The sequence below is a fragment of the Oryctolagus cuniculus genome, chromosome 15, assembly GCF_964237555.1.
Source record: "Oryctolagus cuniculus chromosome 15, mOryCun1.1, whole genome shotgun sequence".
NCBI classification, from domain to species: Eukaryota; Metazoa; Chordata; class Mammalia; order Lagomorpha; family Leporidae; genus Oryctolagus; species Oryctolagus cuniculus.
This window is the reverse complement of record NC_091446.1, coordinates 11,818,845-11,840,680: the sequence shown is the minus strand read 5'-3', so window position 1 is coordinate 11,840,680 and position 21,836 is coordinate 11,818,845. Positions and strand designations below refer to the sequence as shown.

The following is a 21,836-nucleotide window of genomic DNA, read 5'->3' as shown; positions in this document are numbered from 1 at the left end:
GTCACTATCCTGATTTGCAACCAAATGTCTGCTTCAACAGTGTTTCTGGAAGGAACTCACCCACCAATGTGTTACTGAACTATAAAGCTACTATATCAAAATAGAATATTTTTATTTGGTAAAAGTGAAACTACATTCTTAATAAAGCACATTAACATATCCAATAAATTGTATCAGGGAGAAAATGCCTCACTGAATCGTTCCTTAGTAGAAAAGATTCAGTCATACACACAAAAAAAAAAATCAATACCTGGCAAGGTCATTTAAGACAGTATTAAGAGTAAAGGATTTTATATGCCTTCAATTCAGTTCTCTGCATTGTGGTGGGCAAAACAGAATACTCTAAATGTCGATTCAAATGCTTAATGTTATCAGTTAAAAAGGAAAAAAATTATTAGTGAATTAAAATAACACAACTTAGGAGTCAGCGCTCTGGTGCAGCAGGTTAAAGCCCTGGCCTGAAGCACCAGCATCTCATATGGGCACCAGTTCTAGTCCTGGCTGTTCCACTTCTGATCCAGCTCTCTGCTATGGCCTGGGAAAGCAGTACAACATGGCCCAAATCCTTGGGCCCCTGCACCCATGTGGGAGACCCGGAAGAAGCTCCTGGTTCCTGGCTTCAGATCGGCGCAGCTCCAGCCCTTGCGGCCATCTGCAGAGTGAACCAGCGGATGGAAGACCTTTCTCTCTCCGTCTCTACCTCTCTCTGTAACTCTTCCAAATAAATAAAATAAATCTTTTAAAGAAAACACAACTTAGATAAACAAAACGTGCTATATCCCCCCAGAAGATTACTATTCAGCTATTAAGAAAGAATTGAGTATTAATGATGCTGTAACTTGAATGAACCGTTGAAACCATCATGCAAGTCAGTCAAGACAGATACAAAACTGTATTGTGCCATTTGCATTGGATGTCCAGAAAAGGTAAATCCACAAAGCGCATCAGTGGTCGATGGGGTGTGATGGGGTGTGATGGGGTGTGATGGGGTGTGATGGGGTGTGATGGGGTGTGATGGGAGAGAACAGGAAGCGACAGCTAATGGACCTGGGGGGTTCCTTTTCAGAACAACTAAAATGTTCTGCAGGGAGCCCGGACCCCAGCCACAGGATAAGTGACCGCGACTACATGGGCTGGACGGATATTGGCCGGCACAGTGCCGAGGAGTATGAGTACCCGTCCTAGGGCAGCCAGCACCCCCCTCAGCCCCACAGGAAGCAGCCTCCTGACCTAACTCAGAGGAGGCTGAAAAAGGAAACAATCACATTGTAACTCACTGTCTCCGACTTTTGACATTTGAAGTCTCTATTAAGTTCTCAATGTGAAAATGTCTGTAAATTGTCAGTGAGTGCCCCTCCCCGCCAACCTCAGCAGAATTGTGCAAATGGAAGACCAATGTGTGTTACATCTGTGGCTCCTCCTCAAGCGTTGCTATGCTATTAAAGTGATTGCTTTCTGTCCATCAAAAAAAAAAAAAAAAAATGTTCTGCAGGTAGTGATGATGGCTGCACAGCCTATGACTATACTAAGAAGCCACTAAACTGTACATTTAAGAGGGTGAGTAGGAGCAAGCATTTAGCTCAGCAGTTAATTCTAGTTAAGACGTCCATGTCCCACATCAGAGTACCTGGGTTCGATGCCCAGCTCCTGACTCCAGCTTCCTGCTAATGCAGGCCCTGGGGGCAGCCTGAGAAACGGGATCACTGCCACCTATGTGGGAGATCTGGATTGAGTCTCCAGCTCCCAATCTGCCCAGCCCAGCCCCAGCTGCCACGTGTGCAAGTCAACTAGCAGACAGATCTTCAGTCTGTCTCCCTGACTCTCATATAAATACATTTTACTAATTACAAAAGGGTGTATGTGAATCTTATCTCAATAAAAATGAATTTTAAAAATGAATTAAACAGGGCCGGCACCGTGGCTTACTTGGCTAATCCTCCGCCTGCGGCGCCAGCACACCGGGTTGTAGTCCCAGTTGGGGTGCCGGATTCTGTCCCAGTTGCTCCTCTTCCAGTCCAGCTCTCTGCTGTGGCCCGGGAGGGCAGCGGAGGATGGCCCAGGTCCTTGGGCCCTGCACCCCATGGGAGACCGGGAGGAAGCACCTGGCTCCTGGCTTCGGATTGGCGCAGTGCAACGGCCGCCAACAGCCACTTGGGGGGGTGAACCAACGGAAAAAGGAAGACTTTTCTCTTTCTCTCTCTCTCACCGTCTATAACTCTCTCTCTCTCTCACTAACTCTGCCTGGCAAAAAAAATAAAATAAAATCTTTTTAAAAAATGAATTAAAAATTCAGGGAAAATATAGTAAAGCTTTCTTTCTGGCTCACATTCAGTGCCTATGCTAAGGTCCTGTTCCATGTTCTCCCCACTCAGGAACCCCAGTTCCTGAGCCCTACCATCTGCAGCACTGAGGCAAGGAAAGGGAAACACGGGGAAGTGCAGGGCCCATCGAGGCCTCAGACCTGTGAGTCTCCCTTCACCTTCTCACAATTCAAGAGTCAGCTTTGGCCATGTCTAGCTTCAGTGGGCTAGAAAAGCACAATCCTACCACACACCTAGAAGGGACATCTGGTCAACAGCACTCTAACCGGCACCCTTACATGGAGGACTGAAACAAAAGAAACCAGGCTCGGTGAGTCGGGATCTGTGCCCACAAGAAGCTCACAGTGTCGCAAAGGTGACATCCTCATGAGTAACTAAACACAGGCCAGAGTGCTACATTAAGGACTACAGTAACAATATAAAGTGCCACAGCCACAGCCACAGCCACAGCCACAACGAGATTAATTAGGCCTGCCAGGAACAGCAAAATGAAGAGCTGAGCAAACCCTAACAAACAGAAAGGGGGGAGGAAAGTAGTAGTGACCGAAGAAACCAAAGGAGAAAAGGCACCCAGATGAAAAGAGGGACAGTTTAAATTCAAAAAGCAAAATGCTACCGCAAGATCTGAGTTCAGTGTGAAGAGCCTTGAAAGCCTTGTCAAGGACTATGGCCTTTTCTCTTGAGGCAAATGAGACGGAAAGCTAAGAAAATGGATGACAGGACAACCCCGAGAATGGTAACGGAATGGTTCGGGGGACACGCAAGGCCAAGAGAGAAGCTAGGAATCCTCCTCTACTATCCTGCCCCGTGCGAGTGAGGCCCTAAACTAGGGAGGTGGGAAGGCCCTCCGCGAGGCACCCACACATACCCTTTGTTTGTTTTTTGTTTTCTTTTTTTTGGAGGATCCAAGCAGTTTATTAATGCCAGCGGGCTCAGCTGGAATCGTTTCCTGAGAACTCAGCAACAATCCCAAGTTTCTTATAATATTTAAAGGTTCATCAGCATCATACCTTAGCTGTTACAGCATCGGTGGGTTTAAACTGCAGCCTACGTGACTTAGGACCACACTTCAATGGTTGGTGGGCCTGGTATGTTTGTAAAAGGGATACTCTAAGGCCACCACAAAACACACCAAACACCACAGTAAGGCAACGGGTTTATTGGGAGAAACCCGACACACTGGAGGGAAGGGGCAAAGAAGGAAAAAGATAAGGAGAACGTTAAGAGAGAGATCAAGAGGCAAAGAGAGAGAGAGATCAAGAGACAGAGAGAGAGAGAGATCAAGAGAGAGCCACGTGTTCAGGAACAGGTCCTGTTTAAACTCTGCTGGGGGGCGGGCAGGGAAGTAGGAGCAGCGAATCCCTTTAGGATGGGGGTGGAGCTGACACCAGTGGTTGGGCCACGGGGTCACCTGGTTTCCAGCCATGGTGGCAAGGGCTAGAGCCTAGGATGGTGTCCGGGGTATAGATCATGCCATAGGTAAGATTGTGCCACTTTACTAACATTCCTCTCTGTTTTTTACAAAGCAAGAGTCCCACACATACCCTTCTCCCTTTCCATTGCCTACCAACAGGTCCACAGTCGCTCATCCAAGAGTCCTGGGGCTACAACTTTTTGAGTTTAGAAGTTTTATGGTAGAAAAGTTTTCAGGTTTAGAAGCTGTTAAAGAACAAAATACGCAGTAGAGATGCAAACAACAGGTTGCTATTTGTAGAAGAAAATATATGAATGTTCCCATTAAGTTCCTCACATGAGTTCAGATCAAATTATGTTACCACATGACTTCTGGTAACAAAACTATGAGGGGAAAAAACCACAGTCTAACTTCAAAGCTTGGCTGGATTTTGGAATTGCACGTCAGAGAGCAGACCTGAAAACCAGGCTACCATAACCACCACTGCCCCCCTCCCGTCCTTTCCTGCCCCAGTCCACCTCAAACTTTCTTACCACACATCTAAAAGGCAGCTCCGGGCAGGTAAGGGCTCCCATCTGCTTTTCAGTCTTCTCCCAATCTCGCTGTAACACCTCACAATCCATCTTCGTTGGATCACTCCTGATTCTGGGTATGTCCCTTTCTCAGCAAGTTCACACCTCCGCCTCTGTACACCCACTTCACAGCGTACCCCAGCCAAGGCGCCATCCCTCTGACTTCCTCCACTTGCCTGTGATCATTCCACCTTCATTTTGACTTCCCTTAGTTTTCAGTATTTCTTGGCCTTTTTTTTTTTTTTTTTTTTTTTTGACAGGCAGAGTGGACAGAGAGAGAGAGAGAGAGAGAGAGAGAAAGGCCTTCCTTTGCCGTTGGTTCATCCTCCAATGGCCGCCGTGGCCGGCGCATCTCGCTGATCTGGAGGCAGGAGCCAGGTGCTTCTCCTGGTCTCCCATGGGGTGCAGGGCCCAAGCACTTGGGCCATCCTCCACTGTACTCCCTGGCCACAGCAGAAAGCTGGCCTGGAAGAGGGGCAACCAGGACAGAATCCGGCGCCCCGACCGGGACTAGAACCTGGTGTGCCGGCGCCGCAGGCGGAGGATCAGCCTCATGAGCCGTGGCGCCAGCTCTTGGCCTTTTAATAGTCTACTAACACTTTAAAGTGGCCCAGCCTCGGTCATTGTGGCCATTGGGGGAGTGAACCAGTGGATGGATGGAAGACTTTTTTCTCTTGTCTCTCCCTCTGTCTGTAACGCTGCCTCAAATAGATAAATATAATCTTTTTTTTTTTCAAGATTTATTTATGGGGCCAGCACTATAGTGTGGCATGTTAATCTTCCGCCTGCAGCGCTGGCATACCACGTGGGTGCCAGTTCTGGTCCCGGCTGCTCCTCTTCCAATCCGGCTCTCTGCTATGGCCTGGGAAAGCAGTAGAAGATGACCCAAGTCCTTGGGCCCCTGCACCCATGTGGGAGACCGGGGGAAGGCACCTGGCTTTGGATCAGCACAGCTCCAGCCATTGCGGCCGATTGGGGAGTGAACCAGCAGAGGGAGGACCTTTCTCTGTCTCTCACTGTCTGTAACTCTGCCTCTCAAATAAATAAATAAATAAAATAAAGTAAAAAGATTTATTTATTTATTTGAAAGTCAGGGTTATAGAGAAGAGGGAGAGGCGGGGGGGGGGGGGTCTTTCATCTGATGGTTCACTCCCCAATTGGCCACAACAGCTGGAGTTGCGCCAATCGGAAGCCAGGAGCCAGGAGCCTCTTCCGGTCTCCCATGGGGGTGCAGGGGCCCAAGGTCTTGGGCCATCTTCTATTACTTTTCCAGGCCATAGCAGAGAGCTGGATTGGAAGTGAGCAGCCAGGATTGGAACTGGTGCCCATATGGGATGCTGGCACTGCAGGCGGTGGCTTTACCTGCTTTGCCACGGCACCGGCCCTGATAAATACAATATTTTATTTAAAAAAAAAAAAAAAAAGGCTACTAACAGATCTGACTTAATTTCTTTTTCTTTTTCTTTTTTTTTTTTTTTGGATTTCATTCGTTATTCTTCTTAGTATTTACCTCAAAAAATTAGAAAGGCACTGGTCTTTTAATTTATTATTTATGTATTTTAGGACTTTAAATGTTTTTAAGATTTATTTATTAATTTGAATGCCAGATTCATAGAGAGAGAGAGACTGACTCTTCCATCTGCTGGCTCACTACCCAAATGGTGGCAAAGGCCCAAGCTGGGCCAGAAGCTTCTCCCACATGGGTGGAAGGGACCCAAGGACTTGGGCCATCTTCCACTGCTCTTCCAGGTGCATCAGCAAGGAGGTGAATTGGCAGTGTAACAGGTGGGACTTGAACTGGCGCCCATACGGGATGCCAGCATTGCAGGTGGCAGTTTTACCTGCTACGCCACAACACTGGCCCCTAAATTTTCTAATATTCTATCCACGTTAACTATCACCTGGAAATACAAGGTACAAAAGCAAATAGGAGTCATAGATGAAGATGAAATCTAAAACCTGAGAAAGAAACTGATTTGAGTGAAGAGGCACAGATTCAGACATTCAGAAGAAGTCATCCAAATTCACGGGCAGGGAGGTTTGGGGCTGAGCCCACAACGGGAGGAGAGCGATTTCCAAAAGCTTCAATAAATTTTCTAAAAACTAATCAGAATATTAGTTACTGAACTTATAAAGCAATTTCCTCTTTATAGTTATCCACTGTCATTCATCTATATATCAAAGAATTGGAAATTCACATTTTGAGACTCTGGAGATGATAGGCAAAAAAGGAAAAGAAATACAGAGTTCATTACCACATTTAAAGAGAGGAATTAAGGATGGAGGGGAGAATGGCAATTAAAAAAAATATCATCGGCTGGCACTGAGGTGTAGCGGGTAAAGCCGCTGCCTACAGTGCCAGCAACCCATGTGGGCGCCAGTTTGAATTCTGACTGCTCTACTTCTGAGCCAGCTCTCTGCTGTGGCCTGGGAAAGCAGTAGAAGATGGTCCAAGTCCTTGGGCCCCTGCACCAGCATGGGAGACCTGAAGAAGCTCCTGGCTTTGGATTCGGGTAGCTCTGGCCATTGCACCCATCTGGAAAGTGAACCATTAGATGGAAGACCTCTCTCTCTCTGCCTCTGCCTCTCTGTAACTCGGCCTTTCAAATAAATAAATCTTTTAAAAAAAAATCATCACAGTTGCAAATGATCCAGCAGCAAGTCAAAACAAAGATACACAGCCAGTGAAACACAACATAAAGAGAATATTGAGTGAGCTGAACTATGTGTTAAGTGGTTCCATTAATTTAACAAGAACAAAATTTATTAAAGTCACCAAAGTACTGGAAAAGTCATTCTTTCTAAAATGAGAGAAACGTCTTTCCTTTTAAAGTCAGATTATGCTTTCATATAGAAATATTTAGGTTCAACAAATTAAAACAATCTTTTAAAAAAACTCTGAATAAAGTAGTATTCTCTACTTCTTGGGTCAACTCCAAAAGTAGCTGGGGAATATGGACCATTATTTCATCGAATACTCTTCGGTCTCCCCTACAAGGTACACTTTGGGATGGAGATAAATTAAGTCCCTCTGACATAAAAACTGTTCCATCCAGAAGCTATTTCAAGATGCTCTCAACAGGCTATACCTGGTAGAGCCAACTCAATGATTCATGACCTCCAACACTAAATTTAGGATTATGTGCCAAACACAACGCATCCCACACTCTTGTTTTGGGTCATAGCAACATTTCATTATGAAAACCAGAGCTACAAACAAAATGTTCCACCCCAACAGTCTCTGGTTCATGAGAACTGACAGTCTCTTGTTCCATCCCCATGACAACTGCCCTAAGGTCTCTATAAAACAGAGGTGGTTACAGCAGGCCACATACTTGAAATGCTGAACGAATCAGTAAAACGCCTAAGTACCTACAGAACATAAAGCCAGTGGTCATCGAGGCTGATTATGCCCCTCCTTCTATTGCCAAAGGTCAGATTCAGCTGCTGAGCACTCATCCGACAAACATCTGCTGAGCCGTGATCCTGCCAGACACCAAAGATAAGACAAGACGGAGCCCCGTCTGCAAAGGCAGGCCTGTGAAGCCGTCAGACATGGAATCAGCAAGTCACACAAGATCACTGGCCTAAAGGAGTTGTTATTGCCAAGATGCTGAGTCCACAGAAGAAATGCCAGCAGTCTGTTCCGTTCTGTTCCATTGTGAGGGAAGGGCAAGAGTTCCAGGAAGACTTCACACAGGTGGACAAAAACACTCAAGAAAGAACGAAGAAGTATTTGCCAGGCAGGAAGCAGAAAAAAACGAACACCTCACAACTTAGTATAAGGAACTACAGATATTTTAGTAAAACTACTTCATTTTAATGTTGACAAAATCCACAAGATGACATTAGCATGTTTAATCAAGAGGCATACAACTGCTGAGTGGTAACATTGAAACCAGATCTCCACCCATGTCCCCTTGTTTCTGATCACTACACCTTATTAAGAATAGTTACAGGGGCCAGCGCCGTGGCACAGGTTAATCCTCCACCTGCGGCGCCAGCATCCCATATGGGCGCCAGTTCTAGTCCCGGCTGCTGCTCTTCCAATCCAGCTCTCTGCTGTGGCCTAGGAAAGCAGTAGAAGATGGCCCAAGAGCTTGAGCTCCTGCACCCACATGGGAGACCAGGAAGAAGCTCCTGGCTCCTGGCTTTGGATCGGCACAGCTCCGGTCGTTGCAGCTATTGGGGAGTGAACCAATGGACAGAAGACCTTTCTCTATGTCTCTCCCTCTCACTGTCTGTAATTCTCTCAAATAAATAAATAAAATCTTAAAAAAAAAATAGTTACAGACTTCATAATCTTACAAAAGAGATCATTTTGAAGGAAGTTTTTTTTATAGGATCACACTGCTCAAATCCAAGTAAAGCATACATTGATTCTAAAAATACACCACATTCCCTGCTTTCATATATTACCTTTACATTTACTGATAGTTATAAAATTACTAACATCCAAATAGGTAGCACCCTTCTGTTTTAATTTTTAAATTTTTTTTTTTTTTTTTTTTTTTTTTTTTTTGACAGGCAGAGTGGACAGTGAGAGAGAGAGACAGAGAGAGAAAGGTCTTCCTTTTGCCGCTGGTTCACCCTCCAATGGCCGCCGCTGCAGCCGGCGCACCGCGCTGATCCTGGCAGGAGCCAGGAGCCAGGTGCTTTTCCTGGTCTCCCATGGGGTGCAGGGCCCAAGCACCTGGGCCATCCTCCACTGCACTCCCTGGCCATAGCAGAGAGCTGGCCTGGAAGAGGGGCAACCGGGACAGAATCCGGCGCCCCAACCGGGACTAGAACCCGGTGTGCCGGCGCCGCAAGGTGGAGGATTAGCCTATTGAGCCACGGCGCCGGCTCCTTCTGTTTTAATTTTTAATAAGAATCATTCCTCTATTAATATATTATTTAATTTCATAATGTTGTATTAGCAAGGTGACAAAAAACAGACACTGAAATGTCAGTGGTAGTAGTCTAGCGATACTTCCATGACCCACAAGTGGAGTTAATGACACAACTTACAAGACTGACCAATCACTGCCGCACTGTAACACTCCAAATTAAATGTAATCTGAATATTCAATCAAAAATTTGTTAAATAAATTAAGGCAAATTAATAAAATAAGCCAGAGCTACCAGTTGAGACAAGCATTTTAGTAAAACACTTGTGTGACCTGGATCAGAGCACTGACAGCTAAACAGAAGTTGACAGCATCCAGAGAGAGCAAGGAAGTACATAGGAGGCGGCAACAAACGGAATTCAGGTGAGAACTCAGGGAGAGGGCAGAATCAGGAGTTAACTGGGAGTGAACCAGGGGATCAAAGATCCCTCCTCTCTGTGTCTCCCTTTAACTCTGACTTCCAAAATAAGTAAATCTTTAGGGGAAAAAAAATCATTCAAAGATATAACTCAGAGATCTTAGGTTTCACCTACAATTTATACACGATGCCTAGGCGCTAAATATATTTGTTAAATGAATAAAATCTTTGTATTTAGTGATAAAAACTTGAAGAAGTTTATACTAACAACTGTGAAACATACTTGACTGTGATTAAAAAAAAAAAAAAAAGCTACTTAAGGCCACAAGCATTTGGAGTGAACCAGACTAAGATACTTCAGAACAAAAAGTAAATGAGGAACAGTGTCCAAGTAAGAGCACACTCGAGTGCTTACTAGAATTTGTGGTTATTTCAGAATTGCTGAACGCCTCCTGACTGTGGTGTGGGCCCTGGTAATCTACTGCTGAGTGGTTTTCTTAGACATCACGTTAGTACACCAGAACTAAAACGAGATCTGGCTCTGGCATAAAGACAGTAGCTGACCTTTAAGCACTGGAAGCTTTATTGAAGGGGGAGGGAGACCAACAACCCAGGTGCTCCCTGAAGCAAAAGACCTTCCATCAGGTCTGGCATTGTGGCGTAGCAGATAAAGCCGCTCTTGCCGCCTGAGACACCAGCATCTCATTTGGCCACCAGTTCGAGTTCCAGCTGCTCCACTTAGGATTCAGCTCCCTGCCAATGGCCTGGGAAAAGCAGCGGAAGATGGCCCAAATGCTTGGGCCCCTGACACCCATGTGGGAGACCCAGAAGAAGCTCCTGGCTCCTGGTTTCCACGTGGCCCAGGCCCAGCCCCAGCCAATGCAGCCATCTGCGGAACGAACCAGCAAATGGAAGCTCTGTCTCTCCCTCCCTGTAATTCTGACTTCAAATAAATAAATCTTAAAAAAAAAGACCTGCAATCTATTCCAGACTTTAGAGCAGGATGTCCTCACCTACAGGGGCTGGCAACAAACAGTTGACTTTGGTTGTTTATATTGACAAGCATTAGAAACTAAGTACGCAAAAGACAATAATACAAGTTTCAGAAAAAAAGCTAATGTATTCTTATATTATAAAAAATCACCAAATATTGACATTAAGAGAAAATTAAGGTTTTGAATAAAAGAAATGGCGACACGGTAATAAGTGCAAGCAGTGAAGGTCTGAAATAGATTCAACCTAAAATTCACATAACTTGTCAAATCTTCAAACTCATAATCTGTGTCAAAGTTTAGATGATTTGGTCAACATTTATCTAGATAATACATACAAATTTATATCATAGTCAAATTAACAAGCTTCTAAATGTGTAGTAGATAGGAAAATTCCAACCAGTGAAAAAAGCTCAAGAAAGCAAAAATCAATAAAATCAGTTCTTTACCTGCAGCTCCTTTGAGACTCTCTCTAAGTGATTAGTTATCTTTTTAATCAGATCACTATACATCTGTTCTGAGTGCTGCTGGCATACACATTTATACACACAACTGCAATAAAAACAAACAAAACACAAAAACCAAGTAAATGATAAAGCACTTAACTCAGTCTCAAGTCAAAGCACATTTCTGATACACAGCCACTGCTCAAATAACTAATGCAGGCCTGAAATGTGACCAATCCTGACTTTTAAATAAAAATTTGTCTTCCCCCAATCATGTTCAGGTAGAAAAGATATTAAAAACAGGGCAAGTGATTTCCTTTGAGTGGTCTATTACATTTTTAATCAGTACTAGGTAACCTAATAGTGGGTGATAAATCTATGGCCTGATATGGTAACAGTTTATCAACCAGGTGCTCTCTCATTGTTTTCCTAATAAGTATCAAAATCAGGAAAAGAGTGATAATCAGCGGAGAAGAAATTTCCAACTCACAAAACTGTTTGCTGCCGGCGCCGTGGCTCAATAGGCTAATCCTCCACCATGCGGCGCCGGCACACCGGGTTCTAGTCCCGGTTGGGGCGCCGGATTCTGTCCCGGTTGCCCCTCTTCCAGGCCAGCTCTCTGCTATGGCCAGGGAGTGCAGTGGAGGATGGCCCAGGTGCTTGGGCCCTGCACCCCATGGGAGACCAGGAAAAGCACCTGGCTCCTGGCTCCTGCCATCGGATCAGCGCGGTGTGCCGGCTGCAGCGGCGGCCATTGGAGGGTGATCCAACGGCAAAGGAAGACCTTTCTCTCTCTGTCTCTCTCTCACTGTCCACTCTGCCTGTCAAAAAAAAAAAAAAAAAAAAAACTGTTTGCAATACAACCTCTGTGTACATCAGTTGTGTGGCCTAACAAAGCTGCCACTTTCTCTCCCTGTCACTGTGCTGACTTCATGTCCCACCCCAGTTCCTAATTTGCTGCTTCCATTTACTGGGAGCTGAGAAACAAAATATTCAGACAGAGTCAGGATGTGTGTCAACAAACAGATTAAACCAGAATCTCCCTTCAGTCACTCTTGCTTTCTTAGCTGCCCTCCTAGGTGTCTGTCTGCCTATGTGCAGAGGCGGCAGGATGAGCTGCAAGTCTAACACAATGCAGTTTACTCTATCTTGATTTGAAAATCACCCTGGAACCCTAAAGGTGTAAATCAAACCTCCCCTCAACAAACATTAAATACATACACAGCCTGACCCTACATATTATGTGTTACACATTTATACTTATGTATACATCATAACCAAGTTGTCTGAATGTCAATATAACCTTTCAAACCCAGGCAAATTAAAGCTCGACTTACCTGTATATCTGTTCATAGGATATGGGGATATAGTCACCAGGACTCTGGGTTAAAAGTTGATCTATGGCACCATCCAATTTTGGCCAGTATGTGCTCTTGTAATCTTCAATAGTTATAACATTCATTACTAAAAGTAAAAAAGTAAAATAATATTTACTTATGCTACACATAAACTACAGCAAATTTTTATTCTCACATTCCTATAACACTTATTACTAAAAGCAAAAAACAGCACTGTGTGCCAGGCACAAACAAACACAAATCACAGCAATCCTGCGCTCTCAAATCCTTTGACTTTTCTGATTTTACACTGACACTCCATCATCTAACCAGCCCATTTCAACTTAAAAAAAACACACACACAACAACAACCACCACCTGGAGGAGGCATTTAGTCTAGCAGTTAAGACGCTTGCCTTCCACATCGGAGTACCTGGGTTTGATTCTCAGTTCTGGCTCCTGATTCCAGTTTCCCACCAAAGCAGACCCTGGGAGACAGTGGTGATGGCTCAAGTAAGTAGATTCCCTCTACCCTTGAAAGAGACCTGGACTGTGTCCCAAGCTCCTTGTCTCATCCAGCCCTGGTAACTGGGGGCGTTTGGGGCATGAAGCAGGGGGTGGGAGCTCTATCTGTTTTTGTCTGCTTCTCAAATTCAAAAAAGTTATTTTAAAACTTTCTAAAAAAGCAATCTGGTTAGAGATATTAAGCAGCCATTAATCATGAGTTTAAAAGGAATTAACTATGAATCTGCCCATTTTTAAAAATCACAACAAAAAAAGCAAATATCAATGGTTTCCATCCCAGTTCTCTATAAGCTGCTGTCATCAGTCGAGCATTCAAAAGATGCTCGCTCTCTCTCTGCCTTTCAAATAAATATTTTTTTTAAATGTTCTGACCCTCAGATATACAATTATGTGACAAAATGGCACAAGAACCACAAGAAGGTTCTAACACAATGCAGTTTACTCTATCTTGATTTGAAAATCACCCTGGAACCCTAAAGGGTTCCAGGCAATCGTTACAAACATCCCCAGGAAAATGCATCTAACAAAAGGGCTATGGGGAACTCTGCAGTCATAGAAGAGACAGCGTACCAGCAGCTCCTCTGAGATCCGACTTGAGCTCTTCTCTTGGCCTCTGTCTTCAACTTGATAAGCCCCCAAAAGTCAATGAATGGATCAGAGCCTTACGTCGAAGGCCTACCCCACTCCTTGGGACAGGCTCTCACTCCTCCACTCGTGTAGGTTTACAAAGCATTTATAACAGCTGCTCCTAACAACCCAGGAGTGACAGCTGCTTCCCAGAGATGAAATGTGAACGTTAAAAAAGAATTTCCAAAGAACCCATGGAGAGACTGTCTCCTGAAGCAGTTAGCTCAGGAGACAAGAGCTAGTGACGACCAGATCAGGCATCTTACAGCGAATTTTACCTGGAGGGTAGAGAGGAGTGCAACTCCTCCAAAAACACATGGTGAATTCTTGGCAGAGGCATCGGGTAAAACAAAAACTTGTCCCGGTAACTTTCTATCTCAGTGTTCTGTGTGGCACTGATTTCCAAACCTTAGTCATTCAGATCCATGTCTCTTTTCCTATCTGCATACCACCTATATCATTTTTATTTAATGAAAGAATTGACTAAATTTACTTTTGCTTTTTACTTACAATTTGCTTTAATGGATATTTGAGAAATGAACTACTAATTCATACAACATGGTATAATCTTAAATGCATTTTGATAAATGGAAACACCAGCCCCAGAAGACTGCATATTCTAAGAATGCCACTTACACAACACAAACAAAAACCACGGAGAGGAACACAGACCGGGGCTGCCAGGGGCTGGAAGGTGAGAGGATTACCTGCACGGGGGCAGTATGGGGGATTCCAGGGCAATGGACTGTTCTGTGGGGGAACTGTGGGAGTGAACACACCACACCATGCACTTGTCAAAACCAATACAACTGTACTCCATAAAGTGAATTTATGTATACATATTTTTAAAGAATCAGCCAGGCCATAGTGGCAACAATGGAATGCAAACTGTGAGACATGAATTTCATTTAGAATGAATCATAACCCCTACTGAAGAGTCTGAGAAGGAAAGTAAAAACACAAAGATTGTACGTGCCCAGACACACAAGCCAGCAAGCGGGAGGCCAGATGACGGGCCTGACAGGACACAATGCGGACTCCTACTTCCACTCTGAGTAGCTGGGGGCCTCTGCAGGGTTCTGAGCAGCGGAGTGACCTAATCTGATGTGAGCTGTACATGGATCATTCTAGCTGCTGGGTGGAGAATAAACTAAATGAGGAGACTGGAGCTGACAGCAGGGTTGAGCCAGGTGGTGGCACCAAGGATGACAGGAGAGGTCAGATTCTGAACTGTTTAAAGGCAAAACCAACAACATTTGCTGACAGGATGATGTGAGATGGGAGAAAAGTGTTGAGGATGACTCCAAAGTTTTTGGCCTGAACACCAAAAGACGGGGCTGTAATTCAAGAAGATGAAGAAGACTTCAGGAAAAGCCTATTTTGTCTCTTGGTGTCCTGCCTGTCAGCCCTGTCCACATGTGGGACTACCATGTCTCAATGTTCTGTGTGGCTGCCAGGACCTGCTGTGGCCGCAGGCCAACCAATGCCCCTGGAGGCACCTTCAACCCATGCCACTCAGGATTTGGTATCACTAACCCAGAGGCTCCTTCTGTTCTTAGGTGAGACACCCACTGCAGTCAAACTCCACAATGGTGACTCACCTCACCTGGCTCCTTATCTCCCCCATCTCAATTCCCCCACCATCTCTACATGTACTTCCTGGAATCACTTCCTGTACTTAAAAAATACTTGTAGCCCCCTCAAAAAAGTTTGGGGGAGGCTATTAAAAATAGAAAAGGCCGTGGGGCCAGCCTTGTGGCGCAGCAGGTACACTGCCTGTAATGCTAGCATCCCATATAGGCGCCGGTTCACGACTGGCTGCTCCACTTCTCATCCAGCTCTCTGCTAATGCACCTGGGAAAGCAGCAGAAGATGGCCCAGGTCCTTAGGCCTCCACCACCCATGTGGGAGAACCAGAAGAAGCTCTGGGCTCCTGGCTTCAGCCTGGCCCAGACTTGGCTTTTGTGACCATTTGAGGAGTGAATCAGTATATGAAAGATTTCTTGCTCTCTCTTGCTCTCACTCTATCTTCCTTTCTGTGTAAATCTGCTTTTCAAACAAATAAATCTTCAAAAAAAAAAAAAATAGAAAAGGCCTGGCACTTGCCAGTAAACAGAAGGCGTTACAAAAACAATTATAATGTTATGAAATGCTCTAGCTACTTCTAGAATTTCATAACATCAAACAACACGCAGCTGCCTGCTAAAGGTTCAAAGTCTGAAGATAGTTTTCCCTGTTAAGAGATTGGCAGATGTCGACAAGTGTTACACACTAGCTCCAAAATGCATATGTAATCAGAACGATTCAGGGAAAACTGAAACAGAAATTGCATTCCCATTCTGTGACTCTGCATCACTGCTCCCATGTCACTGTACCACCTAAGCCACATCGAAGCCGGGACTGCAAAAAGGTAAGTGGCATGCTCAAAAAGAAAGCTGTCAGCAGAGAAACACCAAGACCATCAATCCCACAGGCCCCCGCACTGCCCAGCTCAATGCGCTGCAGCGGGGGAGCCCTGCGCCTTCCCCAGCACGTCTGCACTTCTTCCCACTCAGCAGAGCACCGAGTCGGACAGCAGCAGGGGAGGACGCGCGCGCAACTGTGAAGCCCTGCAGCGCTGAGGACAGCATGGAGACTCCCTACAGAGCAGTGACTGCTGACGCCCTCATGGTCGAGCACAAGGCCTTCCGGGCAGGTGTTTGGCACAGCAGTCAAGGCACTGCTTGGCACCCTGAATCCCTTACTGGAGTGCACGATTCAAATCCCAGTTCCACTCTCCATTCCAGCTTCCTGCTAATTTACACCCACTGGGAGGCAGCAAATGATGGCTCAAGTAGCTAGGTGCCTGCTCCCACACGGGAGACCTGGACTGAGTTCTGGCTGCAGCCTGGCCTAGGCCCAGAAGGTGCGGACTTCTGCAGAACCAGCGGATGGAAGATCTCTTGCTCCTGCACACTCTTGCTTTCTCTCTCTCTCCCCCGCCACATCTCCCTGCCTTTCAAATAAAATGAAAATGAATTTTTCAAAAATTTAATGCTCTATTTTAAAATCTATAAAAAATTTGAAAACCAAGATGAGAAAATCAAGAACAGCAGAGAAGCTTAAAGCCTATTTCTGTTTACACACACACACACACACACGTAATATAAAATATACACCTAGCCCCACAAACATTTTACTTGAAAAATGAACAGGAAGTCAATTCAGTTGTGCTTACATGCTAGCTACCAGAACTTTCTTAGTGGAGGAGCAGTCAGTCTTCAATAGAGGAGAAAAGGGCACCTCACCTGGGCAGCCGCAGAAATGGGCACCAGCTGTATACACCCTCAGCCAGACATTAGCAAGGTTCTTCACACAAGCCTCAGTCAACACTAAACTTGCAATCTGGGAAACTTCCAGGTGTTAGTTATTTCCTTGCTAATCTAAACCCAATCCCTAACTTAAAGAATTAAAACACAAACTATCAGCTGTTTATTTCGCATCTGACACATACAGCCTCAGGAGGGGTATGTGTGTGCATGTGCACCTGTCTATGGTCTTGTTTAAACTGTATCCTCTTGTTAGAGAAACAATCACCGTGGACTTTTTCCACAGAAAAGTCTCAAAAACCAAAAGAAATTCATTCCATCTTAGAAACAGCTAACCCACTAATTTTAAAAGGTGACAAGGAGTTCCAACATGAACTGATCTTAGGAGACTTGCATCATTTAGATGGTATTTTTCAAATTTTTGTTTCTTGATTTAAGGAGTTCAGTTTTAAGTGCATATCAGAAAACAGATCACCAAGAGGAAAAAAAATCACTTATAATTCCACCAAGAACACTGGTATACAAAGTCTTCTCAATGTACATTCTCTGTGGTTAAAGAGTATATGCAGAGGCCAGCGCTGTGGCGTAGCAGGTAAAGCCGCCACCTGCAGTGCTGGCATCCATATGGGCGCTGATTTGGGTCCTGGCTGCTCCTCTTCCAAATCAGCTCCCTGCTATGGCCTGGGGAAGCTGTAGAAGATGGCCCAAGTGCTTGGGCCCCTGCACCCACATGGGAAACCTGGAAGAAGCTCGTGGCTCCTGGTTTCAGATGGAAACCTCTTCTCTCTCTCTCTCTCTCTCTCTCTCTCTCTCTCTCTCCCCCCCTTCCCTCCCTCTCTCTCTCTGCCGCTGCCTCTTTGTAACTCTGCCTTTCAAATAAAATAAATCAATCTTTAAAAAAAGTATAAGCAGATTTCACGTGAGCTAAAGAATTCCTTGAATTCTGCCTTTTAGATAGTTAGCTCAATTTCTTCTCTGTACATAACGTGCAATATCAGCAAATAACCAACCTTGACACATAGAACCTAAATGAAAATGAAATTGCCAGTAAATGACTAAATTTCATCTAGCACATTTTCCAGTTGGAAAAGAATGGGCTGGGCCTCTGCCTGGGTGCTGGCATGCCATGTGGGCACCGGTTTGTGTCCCAGCTGCTCCTCTTCCACTCCAGCTCTCTGTTTATGGACTGGGAAAGCAGCAGAAGATGGCCCAAGTGCTGGGGTCCCCACACCTATGTGGGAGACCTGGAGGAGGCTTCCGGGCTCCTGACCAGCTCAGCTCTGGCCGCTGCGGCCATCTTGGGGGTGAACCAGTAGTTGGAAGAACTTTCTGTCTCTCTCTGTGTGACTCTACCTCTCAAATGAAATATTTTTTAAAAAAGAATGAACTAATTTTAAAGAAGGCACTTCAAATCCAAATGTCTACAAGGGCCAGGCCAGTAACATAAACGAGTCAATCAGGTCTGGTGTAACCACAGGAAAAGAGTGAATGGCAGAATGCCCTCTACAGACGTTCACGTCAGAGAAAATCCAATAACCATTATGCAAGCCTCAAGACACCACACCATAAGGCTTAGACCTAGCAATATACCTGTAAGATAGCAAACTCATATAGTCTAGATCCTACTAAAAAAGCAGTTTCACTGACCTTATGCAATAGCCAATATCTAAGGTTTAGAAAGTATTATCAGTTGCTAATAAAAAGGAAAACTACTGAAGATCTATAATTCATTCCAGGCAGGAGTAAGTATGTTTAACTTACATGTTTTTTAATCCAACTAAATCATCAAAACGTGACATGTGTTTATTGTTGATACCTCCCAAACTAGACAGAAGTCCCACGGGGAGGAAGTCGCCGTCAGAGCTCCAACACTAAGTAGCACACGATGCACGGCAGAGACTTAATAAAGTCTGTAAGGTGAGCTGACGTAGTGAGTCACAGCAAACGCTTACAGAAAGACAGTCGGCAGCATACACTTATTAGCTGTCTTTAAGTTTAAATCATATTTAATTCCATACAGGCTAAAGCAAATCAGGTTTACCCTACTAAATAATCCTTTGGAGTTGTTTTGTTTTGTTACTGTTAACTGATTTTTTTTTCTTTTTTAAGATTTATTTGAGAGGTAGAGTTACAGACAGTGAGAGAAAGAGACAGAGAGAAAGGTCTTCCCTCTGTTGGTTCACTCCCCAAATGGCTGCAACGGCCGGAGCTGTGCTGATTCGAAGCCAAGAGCCAGGAGCTTTTTCCAGTCCTCCCACATGGGTGCAGAGGCCCAAGGACTTGGGCCATCTTCTACTGCTTTCCCAGACCACAGCAGGGAGCCAGATGGAAGAGGAGCAGCCAGGACTAGAACCGGAGCCCACATGGGATGCCAGCAGCGCTGGCAGAGGATTAACCTACTGCGACACAGCGCCGGCCCCTGACTTGTTTCTTAAGGGGAGAATGGATCAGAAATTACAATAGGCATTAATTCACACTTGGTTTACTGCAAAGACTGATCATTACCTTCTATCAATGCCTCTCAAAGCATGAGATCCAGAGCAGCACCAGCAGCACCAGGCAACCTGTCCCAAACGCAAACTGCTAGGCACCCCTCCCCACCAGACTTGCTGACTCAGAAACTCCAGGAGCAGGAGCACCCAGGACTCTGTTTAACAAGCCCTCCTCCAGGTGATTCTTGGCCTGCGGAAATTCGGGAACTACTGCCTAACAGTCCTACCACAAGCATCTCAGGACAGGCAGTCTCACAGGTGTTCCTCTTCGACTGCTAATAAATGGGTTGTCTGTTTTCAACAACTTTAATTGGAGAGTCAACTGATGGTATAAAAATACACTCAATATCAAAGAAAATATTACAAGGGTGGCTAGGAATTGTTTTACATCTAAAGAATGACTAAAATTATATTCTTCCATACACTTTCTCTCACCAAATAAACCATCTTAATTTAGAATAAATTCTTTTAAGATTATAACGGCAGGGACCGGCGCTAGGGGCTGACGCTAGGGGCTGGCGCTGTGGCACAGCAGGTTAATGCCCTGGTCTGAAGCGGGGGCATCCCATATGGGCGCCGGTTCAAGACTTGGTTGCTCCAGCTCTCTGCTATGGCCTCGGAAAGCAGTGGAAGATGGTCCAAGTCCTTGGGCCCCTGCACCACGTGGGAGACCTGGAAGAAGCTCCTGGCTTCGATCGGTGCAGCTCCAGCCATTGCAGCCATTTGGGAAGTGAACCAGCGGATGGAAGACCTCTCTCCTTCTCTGCCTCTCCTCTCTCTGTGTAACTCTGACTTTCAAATAAATAAATCTTTCAAAAAAAAAAAAGATTATAATGGCTGGGCCAATAATGTGGCATTATGCATTAAGTCACCACCAGCAATGCTGGCATCCTAATCAGGTACCATTGAAGTCCGGTTGTTCCACTTCCAATCCATCTCCCTGCTGATGTGCCTGGCAAAGTAATGGACAGCCTAAGTCCCTGGGCCCCTACACCATCATGGGAGACCTGGATGAACTTCCTGGTTTCTGGCTTCCTTGCGGCCACTTGGGGAGTGAACCAGTAGATAGGAGATCTCTCTCTTCCTCCTTGCGGCCATTTGGGGAGTGAACCAGTAGACAGGAGATCTCTCTCCTCCTCTCTGTAACTCTGCCTTTCAAATAAATAAGATAAATCTTAAAGAAAGAGATTATAATGGCAATTATAAAAACAAATGAAGCCAAATTCAGCAGGCTAAATTATGTCTGAAATGTGACAATTTTTAGATTAACTAATTACAAGTAGAATATGTGACAGAGGGTACAAAAGAAGAGTTCTGGGTTATCTAACTCCAGCTGGTGTGTGTTACCTTAAAGGAAGGTCACGACCGCTTGTTACCACAGTGTGCCCTTCTGGTGAGTCTGCTGTCCACAGCATCACCACTGGGCAGAATGTTCTGCTCCCCCCTGCACAACGGGAGGACTGAACTCTTTCAAGTACTGGACAAAACAAAGCTGAAGGCCAGGAACAAAACCTGCGGGACAGGAGGGAAGCCCCTGGTAATGCAGAAAAGGAATGGTCACAGCAGAAGAGGAGAATCAATCAGAATCAGGTAGTAGATTCTAATAAATAAATGAGGAGGGGCTTACAAAGGAAAATTCCCAGGGTTCACCCCGGTCTAGCGGTTAAGAAGCTGAGTGGCGAACCCACAACCCACAGCAGAGTCCCGGGGTCCAAGTCTTGGCTCCACTTCCAATTCTGTCGTCCTGCTGATGCAGACCGAGGGGCAGCAGGTGATGGTTCAAGTAACTGTTTCCTGCCACTCACATGGGAGACCTGGATTAAGTTCTATTACAAGCATCTGTGACCTAGCAGACAGAACTTTCTCACTCTTGCTCTTGCTCACTCGCTCAAATAAAAGAAAAAAGCTTTTTAAATAATGGAAAAAAAAATTTTAAAAACAAAACTAGCAAATACTTAGTCAAAAGGAATATAACTTGATACTAGCAAAGCAGACAGCAATGCAAAGTTGCTCCTAAGAGAACTGGCCAGTTTTTATAAAAAAGTGAAAGAAGTTGGCAAGTTATTTTAAATGCCTTTTCCCTTAATGGAAGAAAAAACCAAAACCTGCACCACCTACCTACCTAGGCACATTCCGACTGCCAGCTGGAAAGGGCAGCTCACGCTAACTCCCGTGAAGCACACCTCAGCCTTCGAAAAGCTGTGTGCTTCGGGTGTCTCTCTCCTGGGGGGGGGGGGGGGGGGGGGGCTCTAGGTTTTCAGGTTGTGGTTTGCATAATTCAGCTGAAACTCTACAGACAATGTGAAATGTCCAGGTCTACTGTGAGATCAGTAAACAACCAAAAACACGCTGGTCTTATTTTTATTACATATAAGTTCTCGTTAACTCATTCCTTAAGGGTTTATGCTCTCCACCCTCCTAGAAAGAAAACAGTTTGGTCCAGATAAGGCTTGTAACATACCAACTATATGACTTTGCTTTGCCTTGCCTCAAAAGTACACTGTAACCCAAAACGCTGTAAAATCCATCTAGGAAATACATTCTGTTACTGCTTC

The 21,836-nt window shown here is 45.1% G+C and overlaps 1 protein-coding gene across 3 annotated transcripts in view; it reads right to left on the bottom strand.

The window, feature by feature from the left end:
- CACUL1 (CDK2 associated cullin domain 1) overlaps nucleotides 1-21,836 on the bottom strand; it is an 81,337-nt gene that overhangs the window by 38,397 nt on the left and 21,104 nt on the right. For all 3 annotated transcript variants that reach the window (XM_051824216.2, XM_051824215.2, XM_051824217.2), the window contains exons 2-3: nucleotides 12,330-12,456; nucleotides 10,996-11,098 (exon numbers count right to left, since the gene is read on the bottom strand). In XM_051824216.2, the coding sequence (XP_051680176.1) occupies nucleotides 10,996-11,098; nucleotides 12,330-12,456 (230 nt within the window). The remainder of the gene's footprint in view (nucleotides 1-10,995; nucleotides 11,099-12,329; nucleotides 12,457-21,836) is intronic.